Below are 16941 nucleotides of genomic sequence, written 5' to 3'. Positions count from 1 at the left end.
ATATATATATATATGAAATGAAATGTAATGGGTAAATCAATCAAACACCCTTCCATTTAGTTCACTGAGAGTGGCCATTCAAGGGTCTTTCACAATTTTAGTGTAATTTTGGTGGTGCTATATAATGAAAATCATCAAAGGTTTTACCTGAGAACATATTTCATGGAGAAATTCTACATATTCAATTAACCAAATTAAACATGAAACATCTGCATATTTTTCTCCTGAACAAAGGGAATTAGGAATTGCCTGTATTATTTTAATAGTGACATAAGTAGCAAATGTCTGAATGCTCCACTGTAACAGCATGTTCTCAGTGCTTTCCAAGGATTAATCTACCTAATCCTCTCAGCAACCATACGGTGGCTTTCGCTTGTTTCCCCTTCATCTTCGGGTTATTAGGAACTGTAATAGCCAGTCGCCTCTGGCTATTAGAAAAGTATGCCAAATGGACACAGCTGCAAAATACAGTCTTAAAGCAAGCCTGTCAAACTTATGGTCTATACACTCCTTACATGTAGAGAGCATGTTTTAATATTAACAGTTCCCAAAGTGCCTAGCAGAGCAACACGTGTGACACAGCAATGTCATCTTGCTTTTTTGAATGCTGAATGAATTAGTGGAGGTTGGTAAGGCTGTTGTGATCACTAATGTCACAGCCTTAGGGGTCTTCATTGGAGTGCAGCTTACAAAGGCTTACTGATGAATATAAATGGACTATATTAAGCAGCTTTTTAAAGAACCATTGGTGACAGTAAGGTGGAGGTCTGTCACAGCTTGTGTGAGGAGCAGAGAGATTTCAGATCTGAGGCTGTCCCCTGTGCTTTGTTAAGGCCTCCTCACTGTGGCATAGGTGTATCTTCTGCACCATTCCTCAAGTATTTCACCCTTTATATCCAAAATATGGAGTATGGTTTTTGTAATGACTGTACTTATTGAATAGAGTTGCCTAGTGACTGTTTTTATTTATTTATTTATCTATCTATCTATCTATCTATCTATCTATTTATTTATTTATTTATTGAGATAGAGTCTTACTTTGTCACCCAGGCTGGAGTGCAGTGGCACAATCTTGGCTCACTGCAGCCTCTGCCTCCCAGGTTCAAGTGATTCTCCTGCCTCAGCCTCCCAGGTAGCTGGGACTACAGGTGTACACCACCATGCCTGGCTAATTTTTATATTTTTAGTAGAGATGGGGTTTCACCATGTTGGTCAGGCTGGTCTTGGAACTCCTGACTTCAGGTGATCCACCTGCCTCAGCCTCCCAAAGTGCTGGGATTACAGCCGTGAGCCACTGCACCCGACCTTATTGATTGTTTTAAACAAAAGAACGAATCATTTTCGGTTTTTCCAGGAAGTACCTCCCTAACTCAGCCCTATGCAGCTGGGATTTCCAATTTATAAAACCCTTGTGTGCTTCCTAAAGTAAAAGCAAGTTTGACCTTACAAATACCTAGTTAACAAACAATTCCACAACAAGACAGTTGTCCCCGCACCAAACCACCCCCACCGCCTGTTGCTCCTGCCATTGTGAAAACACTGAGTGCTTAGGGAGCCGGTGGAGACAGGGTGGCAGAACACTAGCAGCTGAGGTGGGGGGTGGTCCTGACTATTAACACTGACCCTCCATCACCTCCATGCTCATTAACCTTCGTCCTCAAAAAACTTTCTTTCAACAGAATATTTAAAAATTCAGAATGTAACAATTTATTAGATTATCTAAAATATTATCAACTAGGAATGTGTTACTGGGATCTATTGGATGTTGCACAAGACAAGTAGGAGGGAGTTGAGAGAAGGAAAATACCAAACACAAACTGAAACCCTTCCCCAAATTTTCCAAAAATCCTTTCAGATGTCATAGTTTCTGCCTTCCTGAGAAACAATTTCAATCATCATCTCTTTAAGTGAAGTACATGAGAATCACCAGCTAATAAAGTCTCAAAAAATTAAAAAAATAAAGAATCTGAGTTTGGTTTTGGCCCAAATGGAGTAACTGATACTGGCCTAGTCTTTCCACTGTTAACATGGATAAAGCTGGAAAAAAAAAATATGTATGAGGCAACTGTACTCAGGCATTAGGCAACAGGCATTGCAGGACCCTGACCCTTGATAACAGAGAAAGACATAAGATGTGCCTCAGTTTTGTGCATGGGTTACTTTCTAGCTCACTGTACAGAATGGTGGGAGGCAAGCCGAATGCGGAGGTCTCACGGAGCCACACAGGAAGAGATCAGAGTTGAGGAATGACGAAGCAGCTGGCCTTTGTAGGACAGGCACTGGAGGAAAGCGGGCTAGAGCCGAAGTCTACACACGGATGCCCTGGGGATCCTTGGTTGAGAGCTGAGACTTCACACAGTGTTGCTAATAAGAATTCAGGCCAGGTGTGGTGACTCACGCCTGTAATCCCAACACTTTGGGAGGCTGAGGCAGGCAGATCACTTGAGGTCAGGAGTTCGAGACCAGCCTGGCCAACATGGTGAAACCCTGTCTCTACTAAAATACAAAATTAGCTGGGTGTGGTGGTGCACACCTGTAATCCCAGCTAGTTAGGAGGCTGAGGCAGGAGAATGGCTTGAACCTGGAAGGCAGAGGCACAGTGAGCCAAGATCATGCCACTGGACTCCAACCTGGGCGATGGAGTGAGTATTTTGTCTCAAAAAAAAAAAAAGAAAAAGAAAAAGAAAACAAAAAAGAATTCTGGCCCAGTGTGTAGAGACCCTACAGAACACCTCAGGCATTCACCTGAGACTAGAAAACAATGCCTCATGAGTGAGAACCATGCCTAAGTTTGAGCCGGGACCTTAGCTAGGACTAAGGACAAACAACAAAACAAAATTGCCCAAAGAAATGATAAAATCAAGTCTGACAGGACCAGAAGATCAACCAGTAATTTATCTGCCTATCAGAACAAAATTTAACACCCTTTAAAGGAACATAATTGAATCCAGACTCCCCACTAGTGGACCATTAGAGGTTACAGTGAGCACTGCCATTCCCATTTCCAACTCTTGGTTCCTGGACCCATGAATTCTGGCTGTGGAAGACACTGCACCGTGTCCTGGATGCCGATTCAGAGCTTATACAGCCTGGGGGAACCTTGTCCCAGCCCCACAAGGTATTGCCACCTAGCTGGTGCTGTAACTGAGTCTTCAACAGGCCACTCCACCAGTCTGGCAAGCCAGCTGCTTCAGGACAGGATGGTGGGGAACATGATAAGACCAGTGAATTCCATGTATCATCACCATAGGGATCTCAGCAGAGAAATGAAATACCTGCAGCAGAGAAATGAAATACATGCACACACGCACACACAAACCAAATTGAAATTCAAACATGAAAAGAACATTTATCTGAAATGAAAACATCACCATGTGCATAGGCTTAAGAGCATATTGGAAAATGAAAAGAAAGGAGCTGTGAATCTGAAGATAGATTAATAGGAATTATCCAATCTGAGTAACAGAAAGAAAAAGGATTAAGATGGTTAATTTGTAGGACATAATCTGGGGTTGTGAAAAGGTGGGCTTTTTTTTTTTGTTCCAATGTTTATTTTAGGTTCAGCAGGGGATACATAGTGCAGGCTTGTTAAATAAGTAAACTGCATGTCGTGGGGGTTTGGCGTACAGGTTTTTTCATCACCCAGGTAGTGAGCATAACACCCGATAGGTAGTTTTTTGATCCTCACCTTCCACCCACCCTCTAATCTCAAGTCGACTCCAGGGTCTATTGTTCCCTTCTTTGTGTCCATGTGGACTCAGTGGTTAGCTCCCACTTATAACAAAGAACATGCAGTATCTGGTTTTCTATTCCTGCGTTAATTTGCTTAGAACAATGGCCTCCAGCTGCATCTATGTTGCTGCAAAGGACATGATTTCATTCTTTTTTTATGGCTGCGTAGTATTCTATGGCATACGTGTACACTTTCTTTATCCAGTCCACTATTGATGGGCATCTAAGTGGATTTCATGTTATTACTATTGTGAATGGTGCTTCAGTGAACATATATGTGCATGTGTCTTTCTTTATATTCCTTTGGGTATATACCCAGTAATGGGATCCCTGGGTCAAATGGTAGCTCTGTTTTAAGTTCTTTGAGAAATCTCCAAACTGCTTTCCACAGTAGCTGAACTAATAATTTACATTCCCATTAGCAGTGCGTAAGTGTTGGAGAGGGAGGCTTTTCTGTGGCTGACCATTCACAGCTGAGAGCTTGGCTACACAGACGTTTGTGCTCATAAGTAAAGACATTGAGATATAATGGGAGCCAGGTATCTCACTGTTGAAGAGAGTTAGAAGTTTGGGAAGGGGAAGGTTAGGAAAAGCCCTGTGGTATTGGTTTGGAAGTGAAAGTATCAATGTGAACTCATGGTTTTAGTCTTTATGTATGGCTATTTAATATTTACATATAGATATATAGTTATCGATATTTCTGGATCAATCGGTGCCTGTGTTTATGTAAATTAAAACATTTCCTAGATTTCTTCTAAGAGAAAGTCTAGAGCAATAACATGTCTGTAGCAAGTAGTACACCAGGGCTGAAATCTTTTTTTTTTTTTTTTTTTTTGGTTGGGTATTTTTTTGAGAGAGAGTCTCACTCTGTTGTCCAGGCTGGAGTGTCATGATCATGGTTCACTGCAGCCTCGGCCTCCCAGGGCTCAGGCGATCCTCCTACCTCAGCCTCCTGAGTATCTGGGACTACAGGCGTGTGCCACCATGCCTGGCAATTTTTTGTAGAGACGGATTTCGCCCTGTTGCTCATGCAGGTCTCAAACTCCTGGGCTCAAATGATCCTCCTGCCTTGGCCTCCCAAAGTACTAGGATTACAGGCATGAGCCACAGTGCCTGGCCTGAAATCTTAAGTTTTTAAAGATAATTCCTCATGAAAAGGAATCAGGGTTCTTGGAGAAATAGCTTACTACAGGGTTGGGGGCAAAACAAAAATGAAAACAACAACAAACCAAGACAAGTTTGAAATACTGTGTAATGCCAGAAATGAAGGAAGTTCTTGCACTCTAATAAGGATATGCCAGGAGGGGATGGGAGTACGTTTGAAGCGGCTCCTACTGGCCAAGCCTGGAAAATTCGAGCAATTCTATAAATAACGAAAGGATCAGATTTGTAACTGTTTGGGTAAAATGGGAATTTATTAACCTCTAGTGATAGAAATAAATAAGTAAATATATGTGGAAGAAAAGAAACTATCTTAAAACAGAAAGCCAACTAATCCATGTAGAAAGAATGGAATTAGAAAAGTCGCCATTTGGCAACTATTATAGTAGTACTTGATTCAGGCAAGAATCATTAATGGATGTGGAATCTGATAGATCAGAGTTATACAAGGAACAAGATATTTACATAAACTCAAGGTATTTCCTTATAAAATACAACATATATTAATTTTACAGTGGAAAAACCTGGTGAATTCCATTTTTAATCAAGTAATAAAAGTTATTATCTCCAATACTGGAACCAGTTACCATTTTGTTTTTCCGGATACAGTGAGAAATGCTAACATTCTTGCCAGAAATGCATATCTGCAATATCATAAAACTGCCAAGGAGAAATGTTCTACAAAGTAACTGGCCTCCACGTTTCAGAAACTGTCAAGGAAACTAACAAACTGTTTGAAACTGGAGACTACAGAGACTGTGGTATCTAAATCTCATATGTGATCCTGGATTAGATCCTGGACCTGTTAAGAACATGACCGGAACAACTGACAAATTTGAATGGAATGTGTAGTAGATTTTCCTGAATTTGAGTGTCCTTGTACTTAGGAAATACACAATGAGGTATTAAGGAATAGTGGGGCATTATGTCTATAGCTCATTTTCAAACGGATCAGAAATTGGGGGAAGTTGCACAGGGGACACTTGTAAGTTCTATTTACTATTTCTGCAACTTCAATGTAAACTTGAAATTATTTCAAAACAAAAAGTTAGAAAAGAAATTCTTAGGCTATGAGCCCAGAACAGTGGAGTATTCACCTTCTTCATCCTTCACTTCACATCTTCCTGCTGAGAAAACAGTTTTCTAAGGGTATTAATCTAGATTAGTGGTCCACTGTGGGTTGCCTGGTAACAAAGACACTGTGCCTTATGCATTCCAGCTTTCTGACAACTTAACTTTCAGACCTAATCTCTGGGCAATTTATAGTCTACCAAAGCATTCAAGGAACAACGAGGCCCAGTGGGTAGTATGTGATTATTCTTTCTAGTTTTAGGAAAAGCAATGACTAAATTTAATTCATACGAGTGTGAGTGGCTAATAATCTGATAATGCCACTCGGTCAAAACAAGAGGGGAGTGGTGGGGGGATCCTCTGAGGGGGAAGAATTCAGGCAGTGGTAGGAAGGGGTAGTTTGAGGAAAGGGGCTTCCATAAAGTAAACTGGTTTTGCTTTGACCTTGTAGTCCAATCTGCACATAACATTGTTTCTTTTTCTTTCTTTTCAAGACAAGGTCTCACTAAGTTGCCCAGGCTGGAGTGCAGTGGCACAGTCTCAGTTCACTGCAGTCTTGATCTCCGCGGGCTCAGGCTATCTTCCCACCTCAGCCTCCTGAGTAGCTGAGACTATACACATGTGTCGCCATGCCCAGCTAATTTTTGTGTGTTTTGTAGAGACAGGGTTTTGCTGTGTTGCCCAGGCTGGTCTCAAACTCCTGGGCACATATGATCCTCCTGCCCTGGCCTCCCAAAATGCTGGGATTATAAGCATGAGCCAGAGTGTTCGGCCATATATCGTTTTTCACTGTTTACCTCTGTCTACTCTTACCGTGTTTCTAAAGCACTCTCCTTTCCCTAAATTTAGGATGCCATGGTTAGGTATTTTTCAGGGGTTGCTTCCTAAAATCAGTTTTGTTCTTTGCTGCTTGTTGAACAAGACGTTAACAATGTAGTTTACCTAAAGAAATGTAAGCTCTTAGAATCTTAGCCGGGTAACCCAAAGAGCCTACATATGCATATACCCTTTGAATCCTCAAATTTAGTTGAGTCTGCATCCAAAGTTCTAATTCTGTAGGTTTAGAAATTTGCCATGCCCATTATTTATCATTTCGCATTCATTCCAGGCTTTCATTCTTTTCTCCTCCCTCATCCTAAGGCTTTAATTCTCCACTAAAACTTCTAAATTATCAAGTACTTAGTTTAAACCAGCATTGAAAGCTTAATTCTGAAGGTTTTATGTCTTTATATTCTATATATTAGCTTTTCTTGTGATCTGATGTATGCACTGCTTTCTTCTTTTGTCAGATATTCAGAGAATTCCAACTTCTTACAAGAACAGATATTTATAAGAAAACAAGGCACATTTTGGAATCCTATTCAGAAAATATACTGACTTCTTTTTCAGTGGTGGACAATCCAATCAATATTCTATTGCAAGAAAAAATGAAACATTACACAGATGAAGACATGCTGAAATGTTAGTAAACCTTGTGGAGCAGCGTGATTTTGTCTGCTATCTGTCAGGATATCTAGAAAAGTTATGCTTTGGTAGTCAGTAAAATTCAGTAATTTACATTCATTGAGTTTAAAAAATATATTTAAAAATTATTAAAAATTTACATTACTAAAGTATATTTAATAACAATTTTCAATATTTAAGTAATATTCAATATTTAAGTAATAAGTGAAACAACTGGTGGGGAAAAAAAGAAATTTTCAAATTAGGGGAGGAGGAGAGGTATAGATTTTGAAAGTATACTGGATATTGTAAAATTATATTTAGGGAACTAGTAACCTGCTAATTTTACAATACAAATCACAAGGGGCAGTATAAAATCTTCCTGGCTGATGGACAGACAGTACAGAACTCTTGTCTTCTCCTGGCAGTGCTCCTGGCAGTGCTATTAGAAGAGGGTGTCGTTTAAAAAGGTGTGAAACACTGATCTAAGAAGGTTAGTTTGTTTTCTGTCCAAGGTAACAAAAAATCCAGATGTTCAATACTAGCTTAGCTTACAACTGCTAAAAGCTTATTTTTACTTCAAATGTTAACACATTTGCTTTGACAGACCTGAAGCTGACAGCCACATGTTTACTCCTCCCAGATGTTTTTGGGGATGATCCCAGTCTTTTTGTCATCATGAATGAACAGGTGTGTAGTATGTGAATGGCCACTGCTTTGACATTTTACATCTTCATGCGATTATTTATATATTTAATTAATTAATTTATATTTTTGAGATAGAGTCTCACTCTGTTGCCCAGACTGGAGTGCAATGGCGTGATCTTGGCTCACTGCCACCTCTGCCTCCTGGTTCAAGCGATTCTTGTGCCTCAGCCTCCCGAGTAGCTGGGATTATAGGCATGCACCACCACGCCCAGCTAATTTTTGTATTTTTAGTAGAGACGGGGTTTCACGGTGTTGGTCAGGCTGGTCTGGAACTCCTGACCTCAGGTGATTCACCTGCCTTGGCCTCCCAAAGTGCTGGGATTACAGGCGTGAGCTACCGAGCCCAACCGCGATAACTTATTTAAAAGCAAAGTTGGTGGCCTATTTTGAAGTATGTTTGTCGTATTTACAAATATGCTACATTGCAACAACCCCATTTATTGTAACACCATGATTAAATTCAGGTCTGTTTTATTCTTTAGCTATTTTACGTATCACAGTAATGACTCCATTCTTTTTTTCAGGTGCAAGTATCCACACCTGTGTTGGAAGTCAAAAACCCTTTCAACATGGAGGTCTGCGAATTTTCTTTGTATTTAGAAAGGGAGAGGCTCACAAAGGTGGACGACTGTGTTACAGCCTTGGCTGTGCTAGTAGCTGCCTTTCACGTATTTGGGATTGAGTGTCCAAGAAGACTGTCCCAAACCTTCAACTTCCTAGAAACGTTGATTTTTGATATGCACAGTCCCTATTTTCCTTCTTTGAAAGAAAAGGAAAAGGAAGTAGGATTTCAACTCCCAGTCACTTAATAGCATGCCAAACATTGTACTGGAATTTACCTCTGGGAAAGCTGAAGCTTCATAAAAAATAGTTTTGATTTAGGGTTGTGGTAGAGGTAGGTATGAGAAAAATCTTGTATCATAGACGCTAATGAATTTCAGTGCTTTCTATCTTTACACTTAGATATTAAGTTCTTTGTGAAGTTCTGTAATAAAATTCTACTTCATTAAAGAGCTGTCGATTTATTTTGAGTTTTTAGAAATTCCATGGCTGAAGTTATATTTCCAGAAGTGCCTCGGTTTTTTTGAAATACACTGTACTCAAATCTTTCAGCTTAGAGAATGGCCTTGGACTGAACTCAGTGTGCACACTTAATGCCCAGGAGCTGCACATTTGCGGCCGGCCTGTGGGCTGTCTCTTTGGTCTGAGCATCACTTGGCAACATTTTGAACTTGCACATTTCAAGAAGGGACACATGAACTCTTCTTTCCCTCAGGGAATCTGCCTTGCCCCAGGAGATCTGGTTGTCTTTCATCGCTTGTTGGGAATAAGGGCTGCGGCATTTTTGAGGTCTCCTCATTGCTGGCTGATCTTGCTGGTACAGGTCCTCATGTCTGTGACCTGTGTTCATCTGCTACTGCTTCTCGCCTTGGAGACACAGTGACTCATCCTGCATGCCCAACTGGCTACTGCCCAGAGTTCAGTTCTATCTGTTCTGCTCTTAACAATGGCTGCATAAGTACTTTTTGGGTCTAACAAGACTCAGTGCACTGTCCTCCTTTCCAACTATTTCACAAGGTAAAAACTCTAGTTTAAGGTGCCCCCTGATGTTATTATCAAAATATCAACATTACTTATTAGCTTTGAAAGACAGACCAGGTCCTTTTGGGAACAGAAAAGGGATTTAAGTGTGTTAAAATACCTACACGGCATAATGGGATGAGCATTTCCTGGGTTACATCATCAAATTAATTTTTTTTAAGTTGAAGAAAGGTTCATGTGGGCTAGGCATGGTGGCTCATGCCTGTAATCCTGGCACTTTGGGAGGCCAAGATGGGCAGATCACCTGAGGCCAGGAGTTTGAGACCAGCCTGGCTAATACTGTGAAACCCTGTCTCTACTGAAAAAACAAAAATTAGCCAAGTGTGGTAGCACATGCTGTAGTCCCAGCTACTTGGGAGGCTGAGGCAGGAGAATTGCTTGAACCTGGGAGGCGGAGGTCGCAGTGAGCCGAGATCATGCCACTGCACTCCAACAGGGTGAGACAACAGGGTGAGACTGTGTCTCAAAAAACAAACAAAAAACAAAAGAAAGGTTCATGTGAACTATTGAAGAAATAGTTTTACACTACCCATCTCTGGAAATACTGCAAAGTATTTATTCTATCACTGAAATGTCAACAGTCTATTAGATACCTTTCTCTCTAATAAGGACTGTTCATTAAAATGCTGAAGTCAGTGAGATAAAAGAAGTCAAAGAACAGTTGCCCATTTCTACAATTATTAATTAACTACTTACATCAGGCAGAGTAAGTAACAATTTAGCACAAATCATTTTGCCTAACCTAGTTCCTATCCTCCAGTACTCACTTCTTCCCTTTCACTAGAATGTACCTTTAGTTCCTTGCAAACTTTCCTTTATTTCCCCAAATTACTCCTTCTTCCTTTTAGTCCTTTATTCCCAAATAAATTTACCAAGTTCTTACAGATTCTTTTCCTTATGAGGTACACACCCCTATGGCTGAAGTTGAAGGACAGCCTCTCTCAGGCTGGGACAGGATGACAAGGTAGCTACAGGGAAACTGCAGTGAAGTTTGGCTCCAAGCATGACACAAACATGGGCTAACCTTGAAGGTAGATTCAAGCCGATTTTATTGTCTGTCTCAATGGTGTATCTATCCCCAGTGCCCAGCACGGTCCTGACACTTGCTAAATTCAACACTGCTTGACCAACATACCCCATTTTATTTAGGGGCTGAGTCTACTGAATCTAGAAGTTGCCGAGGACAAATATCAACCTACAGAAAGGTTTTATTTGGTTTGCACAGTGTTTTCAATTAAAAAAAAAAAAAAATGCCTTTAGATGGGAAAGTCCTATTCAAGGTGTATATTTCTATTCCTCCCTTTTCTCTCTATCTCTTTTTTTTTTTTTCAGATGGGATCTTTCTATGTTGCCTGGGTTGGTCTCAAAATCCTTGGGCTCAAGAGATCCTCCTGCCTCAGCCTCCTGAGTAGGGGGGATTACAGGGTTGAGCCACTGAGCTTGGCTTCCACCGTCTGTCTTACCCCAAGCCTGCATCTCTCATTTCAGAGATCTCCCTACAATCATGGTGCCCTATATTCCCTGTTAAAACTTAGACTATATCCCAGGGATGGAGTGGTGAGAGTTTTCACCTTCTTGAGGTACAGTGAATTCTGCACCACCCTATGGACGCTTAATGCCTTGCCTCTAACATGTAACAACACGTTGCATAGAATGAGTGGATGTCTTCAATAAGATTTCAAAAATCAGCTGGGAGTGGTGGCTCATGCCTGTAATCCCAGCACTTTGGGAGGCTGAGGCAAGCAGATGACCTGAGGTCAGGTGTTCAAGACCAGCCTGGTCAACATGGTAAAACCCCATCTCTACTAAAAATACCAAAATTAGCCAGCTGTGGTGGTGGGCACCTGTAATGCCAGCTACTCAGGAGGCTGAGGCAGGAGAATCACTTGAACCCGGGAGGCAGAGGTTGCAGTGAGCCGAGATCACGCCACTGCACTCCAGCCTGGGGGATAGAATGAGACTCTGTCTCCAGAAAAAAAAGAAGATGTTTAAAATCTCATGATTTAAATTATGCTTTAGTTCTATGCTTTACACTTGAAAAGAAAAATTCCCAATGGGGATGAACTGTACTTGACCTAACAATATAATCTTTCAGTATTTTTGTCATCATCTTGGACACAGTTTGACAATTCTGAATCCTACAGATTCATTACACAACTAGTAATGTCCGAATACTTGATGTTCTTCCTGCTCTTGTGCTGCCTCTCCTATTTGAGAAGCTTTCTTAAAAATCATACATATGTAAAAAGCATCTGCAATTAAGATTTTATTTCATTCATATCAGATATAACAAGTACAACTTGAATGTACAAATTCTGAACAAAACATAAAAAAGAAAAAAACAACAACAAAAAACTTATTTAAGCAGATTCATGCAAATAAATGACTGGGACACTGTAGATGTCACCCTGTTTTACCTTGAATTGACAAATGCAAAGGACTGCTAATGGACTTCCAACAGGGACATCAAAGGAAGTCCTACATCATAAAAAACGAAAGCAACTAAAGAAGAGGTGGAACTTCCCCCAGAATTCAGACAGCATGCTACAAACTTACTTTCTATTTTTAAAATAGTCCTTGAATAAATATCCAACCCTGGAATCAGAAAGTACATCAAAAGACGGACAAAATAATTTACCTTTTGCCTTAGAAATGCATTCTTGCAAAAGAAACACTACCAGCTATCAATTTATAATCAAGGGTTTTCATTTAAAGTGCATCTGTATGCTTATATATCGAGGCAAAGTATTCTACAGGAAAAGGAATCCTTCCAAGATGGAGGTTCTTGGCTAATTACTTTGGGAAATCACCTCCCTGATCTGTGAGAATTTCAGATTTTGTCTCAAATGAAGTTGCTCCTTCACACCTTGCCTTTTCAGTAAAACCACGACACTCGCTCTTCAGCCAACCCTGAAAAAAACCTTTGGGTTTGGAGGACAATGCATGACCTGAGACAGGGCTCTTTACAGATTAGTGTTTCTGTTGACAGAATGAGCTCTCAGTCTCTGTAAAGCACTACAATTTCATCAATGACAATTAGAAGCTCAAGATCATCTCATAAATAGTTCAACACCCTCACAAACATCCCCCCAACCGTAACTGCATACAACTGCATACACCTCTGATACCATCTGGCTCTTGTAAACACGGGGGCACCAAGATGCGTGAGACTGATGCCACTCAAATACACTACCTAATTTATTTATGTTTATATATTTTATTTTTCAATTCCATTCTTTTATATACATGTTTTTGGTAATTATAGTAAAGATGCTGGTGAAAAGTAATTTGTTTAACATTTCATAATGCGTGCAAAAGGAAAAACACTGATTCATAGAAAAGTCACTCTTACAACTATTCAGCCCTGACAATTATGACAAGCAGTTAGGCAATATCATGACTTGCAAAGTTATACTTAGCATAATGTTGCAATTCAAAATATGGCACAAAATTAACAATACAGATAACAGTCCTACTGGCTAAACTTAGCCAGGTTTTGACTAATTTGGTTTAAATTGAAATTTGATTATATAAAAAGGTTTCTGAAAGTATTGAAAAAGAAACAGTGTACATGAAAGAGAATTCAACAATGTTTACAAAATGCCAAAAGTTCTTACTCTGCCCCCCCATTACCATAAATAATTAATGAAGTTCCCCTTTTCCCCGCCCCCCCCAGACTCAAAAGATTTACAAAGATAAATTTAGCTCAGTGAACAGAACCAAAAGATGACTGTTGTTAGACAGTACCTGGTTAAAAGCTCAAGCACTTTCATAAGAATTCATATATATTGTCTCTTGAGGAATATAAATAATCCAATAGTGTTGCTCTTTTGAGTTTTGGAGACTTCTCACTTAGGAGTTATAACCGTCCTTGTGCTTTGAATAAAACATGAGCTTTAAAGCAGAATGCTGATGGTATTCAGAATTCACCATCTTCAAAGTTCATTGTGAGAATTCTTCTCTGCAGCTTTGAACATCAGGATGGAATTGAAAATTTTGAGAGCAGGGCCCAGTTTAATGCTCATAATTTTAACAATGTCTGTTTGAGTCATAAGTAGAAATGCTTCTCCATCAATTTGCTAAAATGGGGGAAAAAACACCAGAACGTGGATTAACAAGATGCAGTGCTGCAGAAAATATTCAAGGTTAAATTATCAGCTGTCTTCTACATAGCAATGCTGAAAAAGCACACATAGAAGTTCGTGTGTGCAATGACATTTCTTGATATATGGACCTTTTTTATCCACAACGACACACCCAAAAGTGGACTGCGAACAAAGTAAACTAATTCACCTGAAAACCAGCCCACAGGAAAATAGAAGGTGCTCATACCTTCCTGTGATTACTCTGAATTAGGTGTAGAGTTAAGAAGAATATGGAAAATTCAGGGTGCCCAAAGTGTAGTTTTTATCATGGCTGGTTTTAAAATTAGAAGAGGTAACAGACACATGAATGTTAGTGGACATAAAATAATTCAGAAAAACGTATCAGCTAATTCCAACTTTTTTTTTTCCCCCCAAAATTAGCCTTCCACCATGAAGAAAATCAGAAAAATAACACTTATTTCTAGTGTGGCCACAGTTAGTCTTTACACACTGAAGAAAAGCATTTACTAACAGGGCAATGAAACAGTGAATGTGAGGCTGGTGTTGAGAGTCACTGACTTTAAGGTGGTTCTTCTAATACTCGGGTAGGGTAACCATGAGAAAGACCCTTCCTCTCTCTGGGCATCTTCTAAGACAAAAGTCTATGCTTCTGAAAAATAGGCTACCATTCTCTAGAAGTTCAAAGGCACAACACATCTTTTAGGTTAAAAGATAAAATACTATGAAGAAGATGTCTGGCTTCCTGGGCAGAGCAAAGAAACAGTCTTTCAGCTCTTAGGTAACTTTGTCACCTTAAAAAAAAAAAAAAAAAAAAAGAGTTTCCCTTTCAGTTTTCCCACCTTATACAAAAAGTAAAACACACATCTGTTCTCTGCCTTAGAACATCAGAAACCTTGACAGCAATGCACTCTGTTATGGGATGAATGGTGTCCCTGTCACAAATTCATATGTTGATGTCCTGACCCCCAGTACCTCAGAATGTAACTTTTATTTGGAAATAGGGTCAAGGCAGAGGTAACTGGTTAAGATGAGGCCACACTGGAGTAGGTTGGGTGCCTAATCCAATTATGACTGGAATCCTCATAAAAAGGAGAGATCTGGAGAAAGAGACACACATACAGGGAAGGCAATGTAAAGACCCAAAGAGAGACTACAAGAGACACACATAGAGGGAAGGCAACGTAAATACCCAAAGGAGACAACCATCTACAAGTCAAGGAGAGAGGCCCAGGACAGATTCTTTCCTTACAGCCCGTGGGAGGAAGCAACTCTGCCAACTCCCTGACTTCTAGCCTTCTTCAGATTCTCAGCTTCGAGAACTGTGAGACAATGCATTTCTGCTATTTAAGCCACTGGTTTGTGGTTGGCATTGTTATGGTGGCCCTAGCAAACTAAGACAACTCTAAATGCTGCTCACAGTTCTCTAAACAAAGGCTGATATAATTAAATAACTACTTCTTAAGATGAAAGACTTGTAAATATAGACTGCCTAAATGCTTCATCAGCAAGAACTGGAGTCATCTTAGACAACTTCTTCAAGTAACTATTATATGGAAAAGTGTGCTAATTTCAGTAAAAAGACATCCTGCTGTTGTAAACTAGAAGGAAAAATGTTCCAATGTTAATCTCTAAGTGCAACACCGTTAAGCGGCAGGTATGAGAAATGTTCTCCTGTTTTTTGGAAACATTTGGTTTGTTCTCATTTGCTTGTGCTATGACAGCCCTCTGATAAAGCAAGGTCAGGAAGAAAGGCAGATCTATTAACATTTTGCTCAACCAAGGCAGATCTTAGTACAATGGATAGCCTGTAGAAGTCTTCTAAGTCATTAATGAAAGTGTCAACTGACATTCCCAAGGAGCCCACTACAAAAGCTGATTGGTTTATCATAACCTTGGCCCTACTGAAGGCTTGCAGCAGACACCAAGTCTCCTTCTGAAACTATGTAAGAGTATAACACAACAGATGACTGATGAAAAGAAACATTCAGAGAACTTAGTGGCTGGGATTTGAAGTTAAAAGTGGGACAGGAAGGATACATTTTGGTAGGTTGTTATTTATAAGGTTACATACACTAGAAAGAAAAATCTTGAGGCTACTTCTAAACTCTTTATTACATACAGGTTGCTCTGACATGTGGCCATAAGAACAAGCCTTGACTGGAAGGAAGTAAACTTTATTCAAGAAAGCAGATCCTAAGAACAACAGTGACCACTGCAATGTATTACAAGGCTTACTTTTTTTTATTAGCTTCTGCAATGCATATATAATGCTATAATTACAGACATTAGGTGTCTTGCTAATGGCCCAAAACGAGGGAGAGGGATGTGGAATTTAGGAGCTCTTGCCTTCCATTTCACTGCCCTTTTCACTGGGCACTATTTGGTCTTTTCCAATGCCTTAACTCGAAACCACAATGACATGCTCTGTCTGAATGAGTCTTTCTCAGAGTGTAAAGGCATGAGTGTATTGACTCAATAAAAATATACTTAATGTCTATTTTATTCTATACACTCTTCTTGGGCCTAGACATATGGCAGGGAATAAAACAAATAAAACAAAAACAAGTAAGCAAAAAAAACTTTTTGTGGAGTTTACATTCTAGAAGTGGTAGACAGACCATAAGCCAATAAACATACTAAGTAAGCCAATTAATCAGTAAGTTAGAAAGTGATTCATGTTGGCCAGGAGCAGTGGCTCATGCCTGTAATTCCAGCACTTTGGGAGGCTGAGGTAAGTGGATCACTTCAGGTCAGGAGTTCAAGACCAGTGTGGCCAACATGGTGAAACCACATCTCTACTAAAAATACAAAAATTAGCTGGGTGTGGTGGCGCGCACTTGCAGTTCCAGCTACTTGGGAGGCTGAGGCATGAGAGGCGCTTGAACCCGGGAGGCAGAGGTTGCAGTAAGCTGAGATTGTGCCACTACACTCCAGCCTGGGTGACAGAGCGAGCCTCTGTTTCCAAAAAAAAAAAAAAGGTGATTTGTGCTATGATTAAACAGAGCTGACTAGGAAGATGAATGGGCAGCAGGAGCAGGGATGCATGTGTGGTGCCAAGAAGCAATTTTCAAGTCGGAAAGTCAGGGCAGGACTAATTGGTAAGCTGGTATCTGAGCAG

The 16941-nt window shown here is 40.1% G+C and overlaps 2 protein-coding genes across 4 annotated transcripts in view; one reads left to right on the top strand and one right to left on the bottom strand.

The window, feature by feature from the left end:
- Positions 1–9126, top strand: part of SAMD3 (sterile alpha motif domain containing 3) — a 67612-nt gene extending 58486 nt beyond the window's left edge. For all 3 annotated transcript variants that reach the window (XM_017879743.1, XM_017879734.1, XM_017879725.1), the window contains 3 exons: positions 7254–7425; positions 8015–8097; positions 8640–9126. In XM_017879743.1, the coding sequence (XP_017735232.1) occupies positions 7254–7425; positions 8015–8097; positions 8640–8924 (540 nt within the window). In that variant the 3' untranslated portion in view covers positions 8925–9126. The remainder of the gene's footprint in view (positions 1–7253; positions 7426–8014; positions 8098–8639) is intronic.
- Positions 9127–11968: 2842 nt separating this feature from the next.
- L3MBTL3 (L3MBTL histone methyl-lysine binding protein 3) overlaps positions 11969–16941 on the bottom strand; it is a 127642-nt gene continuing 122669 nt past the window's right edge. Inside the window, exon 23 of the mRNA XM_017879382.1 lies at positions 11969–13796. Coding sequence (XP_017734871.1) covers positions 13653–13796 — 144 coding nt within the window. The 3' untranslated portion in view covers positions 11969–13652. The remainder of the gene's footprint in view (positions 13797–16941) is intronic.

The sequence above is a fragment of the Rhinopithecus bieti genome, unplaced genomic scaffold (assembly GCF_001698545.2).
Source record: "Rhinopithecus bieti isolate Rb0 unplaced genomic scaffold, ASM169854v2 scaffold_19, whole genome shotgun sequence".
Classification (NCBI taxonomy): Eukaryota; Metazoa; Chordata; class Mammalia; order Primates; family Cercopithecidae; genus Rhinopithecus; species Rhinopithecus bieti.
Note: the sequence above shows the minus strand (reverse complement) of the source record. Positions and strands in the feature narration are given on the sequence as shown.